The sequence below is a fragment of the Gorilla gorilla genome, chromosome 12, assembly GCF_029281585.2.
Source record: "Gorilla gorilla gorilla isolate KB3781 chromosome 12, NHGRI_mGorGor1-v2.1_pri, whole genome shotgun sequence".
Classification (NCBI taxonomy): Eukaryota; Metazoa; Chordata; class Mammalia; order Primates; family Hominidae; genus Gorilla; species Gorilla gorilla.
The window spans coordinates 92321203-92335052 of NC_073236.2; the positions used below are offsets into that span (position 1 = coordinate 92321203).

A 13850-nucleotide genomic window follows, 5' to 3' on the forward strand; every position below is an offset into this window, starting at 1 on the left:
TATCAATTAAAGAGCCCTTCCTAGGCCTGGAATCTCACTAGACTCAATTTGCTTACCTGTCTCAGTTTCCCCATGTCTCCAGCAGTCTCTCCTCCGGGTAAAACACATTCCTTTGGTCCAATCTGGATGAGGAGAGCCTCAAGATTGGAGAACTGATCATTATCAGGGAATTCACACAGTCCTAGTTTCCTCTGTATGGAATCCACATACCCAACTCCAACCTGTCTCTGGCCATCAACTGCGGACATTTTAACACCCACAACACCAATGGAAGCTGACATATCATTGTTACCAAAGAGAATGTCTTCAAACTGAGAGAGATTGCCAGGAGAAGCCTAAGTAAAAATAAAATTTTTAAAATTTAACAAACTCTTGAACATACTTTAAAATTTTATAAGCAAAAAGGAAAAATCCAAACTCGATGAACGTTATTAATAAAATGTTTTCTCTTTTTTTTGAGATGAAGTCTTGCTCTGTCACCCAGGCTAGAGTGCAATGGTGCGATCTCAACTCACTGCAACCTCTGCCTCAAGGGTTCAATCGATTCTCCTGCTTCAGCCTCCCCAGTAGCTGGGAATACAGGCGCACACCACCACGCCTGGCTAATTTTTGTATTTTTAGTAGAGATGGGGTTTCACCATGTTGGCCAGGCTGGTCTCGAACTCCTGACCTCATGATCCGCCTGCCTCGGCCTCCCAAAGTGCTGGGATTACAGGTGTGAGCCACCACGCCTGGCCAATAAAATGTTTTCTTATAAAAAAATAACTGGCTGAGTGCTGTGGCTCACGCCTGTAATCCCAACACTTTGGGAGGCCAAGGCAGGCGAATCATGAGGTCAGGAGATCGAGACCATCCTGGCCAACATGGTGAAACCCCATCTCTACTAAAAATACAAAAATTAGCCAGGTGTTGCGGCACGCACCTGTAATCCCAGCTACTCGGGAGGCTGAGGCGGGAGAAAAGCTTGAACCACGGAGTCAGAGTTTGCAGTGAGCCCAGATGGCGCCACTACACTCCAGCCTGGCAACAGAGCAAGACTCTGTCTCAAAATAAATAAATAAATAAATGCTTGTGGTTGGGCATGGTGGCTCACATCTGTAATCTCAGCACTTTGGGAGGCCAAGGCAGGTGGATCACTTGAGGTCAGGAGTTCAAGACCAGCCTGGCCAACATGGTAAAACCTTGTCTCTACTAAAAATACAAATCTGTGGCGCTAATTTGTGGCCATCCTCACCTATTATAAGGATCTTACAGATACATGTCTCTATTATGACCTTACTGCTGGCCCTGCCCTCCCCTCCCCTTTCCCTTCCCTTCCCTGGCCCTCCCCCTTTCTCTTCCCCTCCCCTCCCCTCAGAAATTATCTATCTAATCTATCCCTCTATAGAGATGGGATCTCCCTACATTCCCCAGGGTGGTCTCAAACTCCTGGACTCAAGCAATCCTCCTGCCTTGGCCTCTGAAAGTTAAACTGTAACCTCAACCTCCTGGGCTCAAGTGATCCTCTCACCTCATCCTCTTGATTAGCTGGGACCACAGGTGTGTGCCAATAGCCCCAGCTAATTTTTTTAAATTTTTTTATCTTCAGTAGAGATGGGGCTTTACCACGTTGGGCAGGCTGGTCTTGAACTCCTGGGCTCAGGCAACCTACCTGCCTCAGCCTCCCAAAATACTGGGATTACAAGCATGAGCCACTGCGCCCAGCCAAACCGCAACTTTTTAAAAACCACACGCTAATTGCTATTAAAGTGTCTCAAACCATTCTACTATCACAATCTACTTAAAATACTAAAACACAATTAAATTCTTCACATTTTTATTTTTCTACTCTTAAAAAATAAGTAAATTAAAAAGCAAGATAATTACCTTATATGCCAAATACCAATCATTCTCCTTGGATGCCTTATTTCCAGCTCTATTCTTATAAACTTCAACTCTATACTGACGAACCAGTAGAAGATCTTTTACAAAAGATTCAAAATTCATTTTACTAAGCACAACACTCTGCAGATTCTTTGCTCCTTAAAAAAAAAAAAGTACATTACAGATTTGAGATATTACATGTTCAAGCACTGTATTAGCTGGACTTCATGCTGCTGATAAAGACATACCCGAGACTGGGAAGAAAAAGAGGCTTACTGGACTTATAGTTCCACATGGCTGGGGAGGTCTCACAATCATGGCAGAAGGCAAGGAGGAACAAGTCATGTCTTACATGGATGGCAGCAGGCAAAGAAAGAGCTTGTGCAGGTAGACTTCCGTTTTTAAAACCATCAGATCTCATGAGGCTTATTCACTATCACAACAGCATGGGAAAGATCCATCCCCATGATTCAATTATCTCCCACCATGTCCCTCCCACAATACATGGGAATTCAAGATGGGATTTAGGTGGGGACATAGCCAAACCATATCATTCTGCCCCGACCCCTCCCAAATCTCATGTCCTCACATTTCAAAACCAATCATGCATTCCCAACAGTCCCCCAAAGCCTTAACTCATTTCAGCATTAACTCAAAATTCCACAGTCCAAAGTCTCATTCAAGACAAGGTAAGTCCTTTCTGCCTATGAGCCTGTCAAATCAAAAGCAAGTTAGTTACTTCCCAGATACAATGGGGTACAGGAATTGGGTAAATACAGCCATTCCAAATGGGAGAAATTGGCCAAAACAAAGGGGCTACAGGCCCCACGCAAGTCCAAAATCCAGCATGGCAGTCAAATCTTAAAGATCCAAAATGATCTCCTTTGACTCTTATGTCTCACGTCCAGGTCATGTGGACGCAAGAGCTAGGCAACCACAGCCTTGGACAGCTCTGCCCCTGCGGCTTTGCAGGGTACAGCACCCTGCCTGGTTGCTTTCATGAGATGGCGTTGTCTACAGCTTTTCCAGGCACATGGTGCAAGCTGTCTGTGGCTCTACCATTCTGAGGTCTGGAGAACGGTAGCCCTCTTTTCACAGCTCCACTAGGCAGTGCGCCAGTAGGGACTCTGTGTGGGGGCCCTGACCCTACATTTCCCTTCTACATTGCCCTAGCAGAGGAACTCAATGAGCACCCCACCCCTGCAGCAAACTTCCGCCTGGACATGCAGGCGTTTCCATACATCTTTGAAACCTAGGCAGAGATTCTCAAACCTCAATTATTGATTTCTGTGCACCTGCAGGCTCAACACCACCTGGAAGCTGTCAAGGTTACAGGCTTGCACCCTCTGAAGCCATGGCCTGAGCTCTAGGTTGGCCCCTTTCAGCCACAGCTGGGGCAGCTGGGATGCAGGGCACCAAGTCACTAGGCTGCACACAGCATGGGGACCCTGGGCTGGCCCATGAAATCACTTTTTTCTCCTAGGCCTCTAGGCTTGTGATGAGAGGGGCTGCCATGAACGCCTCTGACATGCCCTGGAGACATTTTTCCCATTGTCTTGGGGATTAACATTGGGATCCTCATTACTTATGCAAATTTCTGTAGCTAGCTTGAATTTCTCCTCAGAAAATGGGATTTTCTTTTCTATCACATTGTCAGGCTGCAAATTTTCCAAACTTTCATGCTGTTTCCCTTTTAAAACTGAATGCCTTTAACAGCACCCAAGTCACCTCTTGAATGCTTTGCTGCTTAGAAATTTCTCCCACCAGATACCCAAAATCATTTCTCTCAAGTTCAAAGCTCCACAAATCTCTAGGGCAGGGCAAAATGCCACCAGTCTCTTTACTAAAACATAACAAGTGTCACCTTTGCTCCACTTCCCAACAAGTTCCTCATCTCCATCTGAGACCACATTAGCCTGGATTTCATTGTCCATATCATTATCAGAATTTTGGTCAAAGCCATTGAACAAGTCTCTAGGAAGTTCCAAACTTTCCCACATTTTCTGGTCGTCTTCTGGGCCCTCTAAACTGCTCTGACCTCTGCCTGTTACCCAGCTCCAAAGTTGCTTCCATATTTTCGGGTATCTTTTCAGCTGCATCCCACTCTATTGGTATCAGTTTACTGTTTTAGTCTGTTTTCAAGCTGCTAATAAAGACATACCCAGCTGGGTGTGTAATCCCAGCTCTTTGGAAGGCCGAGGCAGGAAGATCACGAGGTCAAGAGATCAAGACCATCCTGGCCAACATGGTGAAACTCCGTCTCTATTAAAAATACAAAAATTAGCTGGGCATGGTGGCATGCGCCTATAGTCCCAGCTACTTGGGAGGCTGAGGCAGGAGAATCGCTTGAACCCGGGAGGCGGAGGCTGCAGTGAGTCGAGATTGCACCACTGTACTCCAGCCTAGCAACAGAGCCAGACTCTGTCTCAAAAAAAAAAAAAAAAAAGACATACCTGAGACTGGGCAATTTACAAAAGAACGAAGTTTAATGACTCCGCAGCCAGTTCCACATGGCTGAGGAGGACTCACAATCATTGAGGAAGGCAAGGAGGAGCAAGTTACATCTTACATGGATGGCGGCAGGCAAAGAGCGAGAGTCTGTGCAGGGAAACTCCCGTTTTTAAAACCATCAGATCTTGTGAGGCTTATTCACTACCAGGAGAACAGCACAGGAAAGACCCGCCCACATGATTCAATTATGTCCCACCAGGTACCTCCCACAACACGTGGGAATTCAAGATAAGATAAGGGTGGGAACACAGCCAAACCATATCAAGCACCTAACACAATGCTAACCCAAAAACTTCCAGTGTTTTCTCAGTAATTTATTCATTCATTAAATTGTTTATGAAGCACCTATTATATGTGCAGGGACTATGGAAGGTAATAAATAGTGAATAAGCATAGACCCTCTGCTTATATGGAGTCTACACATAAAAATCATAAGTTCTAAAGATAACTATTTAATTTTTTTGTAGAGATGGGTCTCGCTATGTTACACAAGCTCGTCTTCAACTCCTAGCATCAAGCTATCCTCCCACCTTGGCATCCCTAAGTGCTGGAACGAACCACTGCACTTGGCCTGTCCTTTCTTATAATTTGTTTTAAAGTCTTTTTTTTTTTTTTTTTTTTTTTTTGAGATGGAGTCTCGCTCTGTTGCCCAGGCTGGAGTGCAGTGGCACGATCTTGGCTCACTGCAAGCTCCGCCTTCCGGGTTCACACCATTCTCCTGCCTCAGCCTCCCAAGAAGCTGGGACTACAGGCACCTGCCACCGCACCCAGCTAATTTTTTGTATTTTTAGGAGAGACAGGGTTTCACCGTGTTAACCAGGATGGTCTCAATCTCCTGACCTCGTGATCCGCCCACCTCGGCCTCCCAAAGTGCTGGGATTTTTGTATTTTTAGTGTAGACAGGGTTTCACCGTGTTAGCCAGGATGGTCTTGATCTCCTGACCAGGATGGTCTTGATCTCCTGACCTTGTGATCCGCCCGCCTCGGCCTCCCAAAGTGCTGGGATTACAGGCATGAGTCACTACGCCCGACCTGTTTTAAAGTCTTATGTAAAATCTGCGTAGGTCAGGTGCAGTGGCTAATACCTGTAATCCCAGCACATTGGGAGACCAAGGTGGGTGGATCACTTGAGGTCAGGAGTTTGAGACCAGCCTGGCCAACATGGTGAAACCCCATCTCTACTAAAAATACAAAAATTAGCTAGGCGTGGTGGCACGTGCCTGTAATCCCAGCTACTCGGGTGGCTGAGGCAGGAGAATCACTTGAACCCAGGAGGTGGAGGTTGCAGTGAGCCAGGATTACACCACTGAACTCCAGCCTGGGCGACAGAGTAAGACTCTGTCTCAGAAAAAAAAAAAAAAAAAAAAAATTCAGACTTTTCATTGGCTACAGCATAAAATTCCAACAGCTCAACACCACAGGAAAAGCCTTTGGTCATCTAACCCCACCCACCTGGGCCAGTCTCCTCACCTTCCTTTTCTACACCAGCAACGCCAATCTACCTCGTTTCAAGCCCTCTCCCTAGCAAACTTCTAGTCCACCAAGACTCAACGTGGACTTTGGTGTCTCATATAACGCCTCTTCCGTTGTATGAGACTCTTCCAAAGTCTTCCGTCTTTGGCGATCCTGCCTCGGCGCCTCTTGTAACCTCTTACAAGCTCACCTCCATAAGCCTCCAACTTGAATTGTAATTATTTCTGCCTTGCTGTCCAATAGTGATCTCTACGAAAGTAGAGGTATTTCTTTTTTCATCTAGTGTCCATAACCCTGCCTAACACATGTATATCTAACGAATGAAACATTTTTTCATCAGGAGTATCGCATTTGCACTAGTTCTCTAGTCAGGACTAGAATCCACAACTCTACTCCCCCCAGGATGCTCTTTTCATTAGCATAACTACATAGCTGCAAGAAAGCGCAAAGAAAACAGGGAGAGAAGAGGTTAACTAGGCCTATCCAGAACATTTGGCCCACATAGGGTGAGACGTTTGTAGCTTTCCAGAGAGAGATAATCCTGGATAGATGGGGTCGGGTGACGGAGAGCAATGAATGCTGAGCTGAAGCAGATAGCGTCCATGACTAGCCCAAGGTCACACGTTAATAAGCAGAGGGGCAGCGACTTGATCCCAAGCAGCCCAGCTCCAGAGTCCGTTGGTCCTGACCACTTCATCATACTCCTCTTCAACGGCGCTCCATTACCAGCCCCTTAGCTGGACCGGCGGTATAAATGGGAGCGTCGTGGGAGCAGAATTACGTGAGTGTCATAAAAGGGTCTCCTAAACCCCCAGTCTATTTTAAATCTCACTCCTGGCTGCTGTTTGTTAATAAGAGATTCTGGCCGTGTTTGTAATGAGCGCTACATGTAGGGCCAAGGCGAGGAATGCGACTGCTGGAAAATGAACTAGAACAATGCATTAAAATGCCTGGCACGACGTAAACACTCCGTGATCACAAGTTCAGATCCGGGGCGGCTGGAGAGGCACGGGTTTCAGGGCTGAGGGGGGCGTCCCTCCGGAGCCAAGCAGAACCTGGGGACGGCGGAATCCCCACAAGCACCAACGTTCCGCCCCCGTGCCTCCGCGCTGGAGAGGCTGCTCACCGCCCACTTTCTGAGGCGCGAAAGGAGCCGCGCCACAAGGCCCCGGGTCCCTCCCCAGCACGCGCCGTCCCCGCCCTCACCTGCCGGCCCCATGTACTTGATCACCCCCTGGGTCTTGAACACCTCCCGGGCGGCCAGCAGCGCGTCCTCGCCGTGCGCCGTATAGAAGTCGCCCCGGTCGAAAAGGCGCACTGTGGTGGTCGGCTTCTCCGGCATGCCCTGAAAGAAGCGCACGAAGCCGACCTCGGCCGCGCTCTCCAACTGCAGCGTCTCCTTCGGCTGCACCGCCATGTCGAAACCGCCTCACCTCCTGGTTGAAGGAACTGCGCGACCCCACACCCACTAAGCTGTTTCCCGCCTCCCCTCCCACGTCCCCCGAGCGGCGTCCGGCCACGGCGACCACACCCAATCAGCTTCCAGGGCTGCGTTTCGATGGGTGGGAGTCTGCCGCGGCAACCAATCATAAGCAGACGCGGCCCAGCTTCCCGCGCACGCTGGTGACTTTAGCTACTGCGCATGCCTGCGCCTAGGTCGCGCGCAAACCCACAGACGCGCATCCTTAGTAGAGCTGAGTTCTCTGTTTACTCAGCTGCAAGGCTTGGAGCCCCTGGGTGGGTGTATGCAAGGGTAGGTTGCCACCAGGTGGGAGATTTCCGGCAGGTACTGAGCTCGTAATGTGCCCGGAAGCATGGGAGTAACATCAGAAGGAAACTTGAAAACAAAAAAAAAACTAACCTTCCTCCTCCTCCCAGTATTTTGTTAAAACGTGTGCCCCTCTCCGACTGCCTCCCTTTTTCTTTTTAAACAAACTGCCAACATCGGGATTACGGGTTTATTCTACACAGCCTCCTTACTGCTGCCTGTTAGCCACATTATCGTTTCATCCACTCGTTGATGATTCACTCATTCGAAAACATTTATATGGCCTATGTCCCAGACTATTCTTGGCTCTGAGGATCGCCAGTAAAAAGAAAAATCACTGCCTTTATTCTGCTTACATTCCAATATGAGAAGATTCAGATAATGAATATAGCAAGTAAATGAAATGGTACGTTAGAAGATAAGCGTTTGTGGCAGGGCGCGGCAGCTCACGCCTGTAATCCCAGCAATTTGGGAGGCCGAGGTGGGCGGATCACTTGAGCCCAGGAGATTGACACCACCCTGGGCAACATGGTAAAACCCACGTCTGTGATCCCAGATATTAGCAGGGCTGAGGCGAAAGGATCACCTGAGCCCGGGAGGTCGAGGCTGCGGTGAGGCGTAAATTGTGCCACTGCACTCCAGCGTGGGCGACAGAGTGAAGACCCTGTCTCAAAAAACACAAAATAAAATAAATAAAAAGACAAACGTTTGACGCCAGGCGTGGTGTCACACGCCATAATCCCAGTACTTTGGGAGCACGAGCCAGGAGGATCGTTTGAGCCCAGGAGGTCTTCTGCCGTCAGCTATGTTCACGCCACTGCACCGCAGTTGGGGCGACAGAGCGAGAGACCCCGTCTTGAGGGCGGGTAGGGGAAGACCAGTTAAGGAAGAGGAAGGTTGAAATTTTAAAATGTTAGCAAACAGCCACGCGCAGTGGCTCACGCCTGTAATCCCAGCGTATTGGGAGGCCAACGCGGGTGGATCACCTGAGGTCCGGAGTTTGAGACCAGCCTGATTAACATGGTGAACCTCCGTCTCTACTAAAAACACACAAAAAATTAGCCGGGTGTAGTGGTGGGCGCCTGTAATCCCAGCTACTTGGGAGGCTGAGGCAGGAGAATCCCTTGAACCCGGGAGGTGGAGGTTGCAGTGAGCCGAGATCGCGCCATTGCACTCCAGCCTGGGCAACAGGGTGAGACTCTGTCTCAAAAAAAAAAAAAAGGTTTTTGCATTCTCCAGTTTAGTTTACCCTTTCCCCATGGAAGTGGTTCTAAAACCTAATTCAGCAGCAGAATCACCCTGGGGGGGATTTAAACATATTCCTGTGCCCAGCCCACACATAATGGGTCTTAATTTCTGGAGTAGAGCCTTGGAACCTTTGTTTGTTTTTTTGAGAGGAAGTCTGGCTCTGTCACCACACTGGAGTGCAGTGGCGCAATCTCGGCTCACTGCCTCCCGGGTTCAGGCGATCCTCCTGCCTCAGCTTCCCAAGTAGCTATGACTACAGGTGTGCACCACCCCCCCCAGCTAATTTTGGTATTTTTAGGAGAGACGGGGTTTCACTGTGTTGGCCAGGATGGTCTCGTCTTGATCTCTTGACCTCCTGTTCTGCCTGCCTCGGCCTCCCAAAGTGCTGGGATTACAGGTGTGAGCCACCATGCCCAGCTTGGAATCATTTTTTGTTTTTTTGGTTTTGTTTTTTGTTTGTTTGTTTGTTTGTTTTTTGAGATGGAGTTTCGCTCTTGTTGCCCAGGCTGGAGTGCAATGGCGCAATCTCAGCTCACTGCAACCTCCACTTCCTGGGTTCAAGCAATTCTCCTGCCTCAGCCTCCCAAGTAGCTGGGATTACAGGCATGCACCACCACGCCCAGCTAATGTTTGTATTTTTAGTAGAGATGGGGTCTCTCCAAGTGGGTCAGGCTGGTCTCAAACTCCCAACCTCTGGTGACCCACCCACCTCGGCCTCCCCAAGTGCTGAGATTACAGGCATGAGCCACCCCGCCCAGCCTCAGCCTGGAATCATTTTTGAAAGCTCCCTGGATGCTCCTGACAATCAGCTCAATTTAGAAATCTCTGGTGGGCACAGTGGCTCACGCCTGTAATCCCAGCACTTTGGGAGGCCGAGGTCAGCGGGTCAAGATCAGCCTGGCCAACATGGTGAAATCCCATCTCTACTAAAAATACAAAAATTAGCCTGGCATGGTGGCAGGTACCTGTAATCCCAGCTACTCAGGAGGCTGAGGCAGGAGAATCGCTTGAATCCGGGAGGCGGAGGTTGCAGTGAGCCGAGACCACACCATTACACTCCAGCCTGGGCGACAGAGCGAGACTCCGTCTCCATAGAAAAAAAAAAGAAAGAAATCTCGGGCCTACAGGTTAAAATTCAATTGCCTGGCCTTGCGCCAGATCACAGAGCTAGTAAGTGATAGATCTAGAATCCAGCCTCTCCCTCTCCCTCTCCCTCTCCCTCTCCCTCTCCCTCTCCCTCTCCCTCTCCCTCTCCCTCTCCCTCTCCCTCTCCCTCTCCCTCTCCCTCTCCCTCTCCCTCTCCCTCTCCCTCTCCCTCTCCCTCTCCCTCTCCCTCTCCCTCTCCCTCTCCCTCTCCCTCTCCCTCTCCCTCTCCCTCTCCCTCTCCCTCTCCCTCTCCCTCTCCCTCTCCCTCTCCCTCTCCCTCTCCCTCTCCCTCTCCCTCTCCCTCTCCCTCTCCCTCTCCCTCTCCCTCTCCCTCTCCCTCTCCCTCTCCCCACGGTCTCCCTCTCCCGCTCTTTCCACGGTCTCCCTGTGATGCCGAGCCGAAGCTGCTGCTGCCATCTCAGCTCACTGCAACCTCCCTGCCTGATTCTCCTGCCTCAGCCTGCCGAGTGCCTGCGATTGCAGGCGCGTGCCGCCACGCCTGACTGGTTTTCGTATTTTTTTGGTGGAGACGGGGTTTCGCTGTGTTGGCCGGGCTGGTCTCCAGCTCCTAACCGCGAGTGATCGGCCAGCCTCGGCCTCCCGAGGTGCCGGGATTGCGGACGGAGTCTCGTTCACTCGGTGCTCAGTGGTGCCCAGGCTGGAGTGCAGTGGCGTGATCTCGGCTTGCTATAACCTCCACCTCCCAGCCGCCTGCCTTGGCCTCCCAAAGTGCCGAGATTGCAGCCTCTGCCCGGTCGCCGCCCCGTCTGGGAAGTGAGGAGCGTCTCCGCCTGGCCGCCCATCGTCTGGGATGTGAGGAGCCCCTCTGCCTGGCTGCCCAGTCTGGAAAGTGAGGAGCGTCTCTGCCCAGCCGCCATCCCATCTAGGAAGCGAGGAGTGCCTCTTCCCGGCCGCCATCACATCTGGGAAGTGAGGAGCGTCTCTGCCCGGCCGCCCATCGTCTGAGATGTGGGGAGCACCTCTGCCCTGCCGCCCCGTCCGGGATGTGAGGAGCGTCTCTGCCCGGCCGCCCCGTCTGAGAAGTGAGGAGACCCTCTGCCTGGCAACCGCCCCGTCTGAGAAGTGAGGAGCCCCTCCGCCCGGCAGCCGCCCCGTCCGAGAAGTGAGGAGCCCCTCCGCCCAGCAGCCACCCCATCTGGGAAGTGAGGAGCGTCTCCGCCCGGCAGCCACCTCGTCCGGGAGGGAGGTGGGAGGGTCAGCCCCCCGCCCGGCCAGCCGCCCTGTCCGGGAGGTGAGGGGCGCCTCTGCCCGGCCGCCCCTACTGGGAAGTGAGGAGCCCCTCTGCCCGGCCAGCCACTCCGTCCGGGAGGGAGGTGGGGGGGTCAGCCCCCAGCCCAGCCAGCCGCCCCGTCCGGGAGGGAGGTGGGGGGTTGGCCCCCCGCCTGGCCGGCCGCCCGGTCCGGGAGGTGAGGGGCGCCTGTGCCCGGCCGCCCCTACTGGGAAGTGAGGAGCCCCTCTGCCCGCCCAGCCGCCCCGTCCGGGAGGGAGGTGGGGAGGTCAGCCCCCCGCCCGGCCAGCCACCCCGTCCGGGAGGGAGGTGGGGGGGTTAGCCCTCCACCTGGCCAGCCGCCCCGTCCGGGAGGTGAGGGGCGCCTCTGCCTGGCCGCCCCTACTGGGAAGTGAGGAGCCCCCCCGCCCGGCCAGCCGCCCCGTCCGGGAAGGAGGTGGGGGGGTCGGCCCCCCACCCGGCCAGCCGCCCCGTCCGGGAGGGAGGTGGGGGGGTTAGCCCCCCGCCCGGCCAGCCGCCCCATCCGGGAGGGAGGTGGGGGGGTTAGCCCCCCACCTGGCCAGCCGCCCCGTCCGGGAGGTGAGGGGCGCCTCTGCCTGGCCGCCCCTACTGGGAAGTGAGGAGCCCCTCAGCCCGGCCAGCCGCCCCGTCCGGGAGGGAGGTGGGGGGGTCAGCCCACAGCCCAGCCAGCCGCCCTGTCCGGGAGGGAGGTGGGGGGTCAGCCCCCCGCCCGGCCAGCCGCCCCGTCCGGGAGGGAGGTGGGGGGGGTCAGCCCCCCGCCCGGCCAGCCGCCCCGTCCGGGAGGGAGGTGGGGGGGTCAGCCCCTCGCCTGGCCAGCCGCACCATCTGGGAGGTGAGGGGCGCCTCTGCCCGGCCGCCCCTACTGGGAAGTGAGGAGCCCCTCTGCCCGGCCAGCCGCCCCGTCCAGGAGGGAGGTGGGGGGGGTCAGCCCCCTGCCCGGCCAGCCGCCCCGTCCGGGAGGTGGGGGGCGCCTCTGCCCGGCCGCCCCTGCTGGGAGGTGGGGAGCCCCTCTGCCCGGCCACCGCCCCGTCTGGGAGGTGTGCCCAGCAGCTCATTGAGAGCGGGCCATGATGACAATGGCGGTTTTGTGGAGTGGAAGAGGGGGAAAGGTGGGGAAAGGATTGAGAGGTCGGATGGTTGCCGCGTCTGTGTGGAGGGAGGTAGACATGGGAGACTTTTCTCTGTACTAAGAAAAAATTCTTCTGCCTTGGGATCCTGTTGATCTGTGACCCTACCCCCAACCCTGTGCTCTCTGAAACATGTGCTGTATCCACTCAGGGTTGAATGGATTAAGGGCGGTGCAAGATGTGCTTTGTTAAACAGATGCTTGAAGGCAGCATGCTCGTTAAGAGCCATCACCACTCCCTAATCTCAGGTACCCAGGGACACAGACACTGCGGAGGGCCGCAGGGTCCTCTGCCTAGTAAAACCAGAGAACTTTGTTCACTTGTTTATCTGCTGACCTTCCCTCCCCTATTGTCCTGTAACCCTGCCAAATCCCCCTCTCCGAGAAACACCCAAGAATGATCAATAAAAAATAAAAAAAAAAAAAACTAGAATCTAGTCTTCTTCCAGATTCTGTATGCTTAACCGTCTGTGTGCTTACAGAATCTGCAGCAAGACTGTATACTGAGAAAGATGTGTTTCTGACCTGAGTTTTATTTATTTTATATTTATATTTTTATTTTTTTCAGAGTCTCGCTCTGTCTCCCAGGCTGGAGTACAGTGGCACAATCTCGGCTGACTGCAACCTCCACCCTCCCTGGTTTCAAGTGATTCTCCTGCCTCAGCCTCCCAAATAGCTGGGACTACAAGTGCACACCATCACACCTGGCTAATTTTTGTAATTTTTGTAGAGATGGGTTTCATAACATTGGCCAGGCTGGTCTGGAACTCCTGATCTCAAGTGATCTGCCCATCTCGGCCTCCCAAAGTGCTGGGATTACAGGTGTGAGCCACCACACCCAGCCTCAAACCTGAGTATTATAGTCTGATGTCATGTGCTATCCCTTTAGAGAAGCTACTACCATTTCTGATACACTTTAATGAGTTGGCCAGGCATGGTGCCTCATGCCTGTAGTCCCAACATTTTAGAAGACTTGAAGCCAGAGGAGCACTTGAGCCCAGGAGTTGGAGACCAGCCTGGCAACATAGCAAGATCTCATCTCTACAAAAAACTGTAAGGCAGGCACAGCGACTCATGCCTGTAATACCAGCACTTTGGTAGGCTGAGGTGGGAGGATCGCTTAAGCTCAGGAGTTCAAGACCAGCCTGAGCAGCATGGTGAAACCTTGTCTCTACTAAAAATGCAAAAATTAGTCAGGCTTGGTGGCACATGCCTGTAGTTCTATTTGCTTGGGAGGCTCAGGCAGGAGGATAGCTTGAGCCCGGGAGGTGGGGGTTGCAGTGAGCCAAGATCACACTACTTCACTCCAGTGGGGGCAACAGAGCAAGATTCTGTCTCAAAAAAAAAAAAAAAAAAAAAAAAGTTTAAAAAACCAGCCAGGCATGTACCTGTAATCCTTGGGAGGCCGAGGTGGAAAAATTCCTTAAGTCCAGGTGTTTAAGGCT

General features: G+C 52.6%; 1 protein-coding gene across 5 annotated transcripts in view; it reads right to left on the reverse strand.

The window, feature by feature from the left end:
- The window catches only part of MSH2 (mutS homolog 2), a 107317-nt gene extending 99639 nt beyond the window's left edge, over window positions 1-7678 (reverse strand). The window contains exons 1-3 of one of the 5 annotated variants that reach the window (XM_055377842.2): window positions 7054-7397; window positions 1867-2021; window positions 57-335 (exon numbers count right to left, since the gene is read on the reverse strand). In XM_055377842.2, the coding sequence (XP_055233817.2) occupies window positions 57-335; window positions 1867-2021; window positions 7054-7264 (645 nt within the window). In that variant the 5' untranslated portion in view covers window positions 7265-7397. Of the gene's footprint in view, window positions 1-56; window positions 336-1866; window positions 2022-7053 lie in introns of those variants that run through there. The other 4 variants (XM_055377843.2, XM_004029201.5, XM_055377841.2 and 1 more) reach the window with 4 other exon arrangements.
- Between the last annotated feature and the right edge of the window lie 6172 nt (window positions 7679-13850).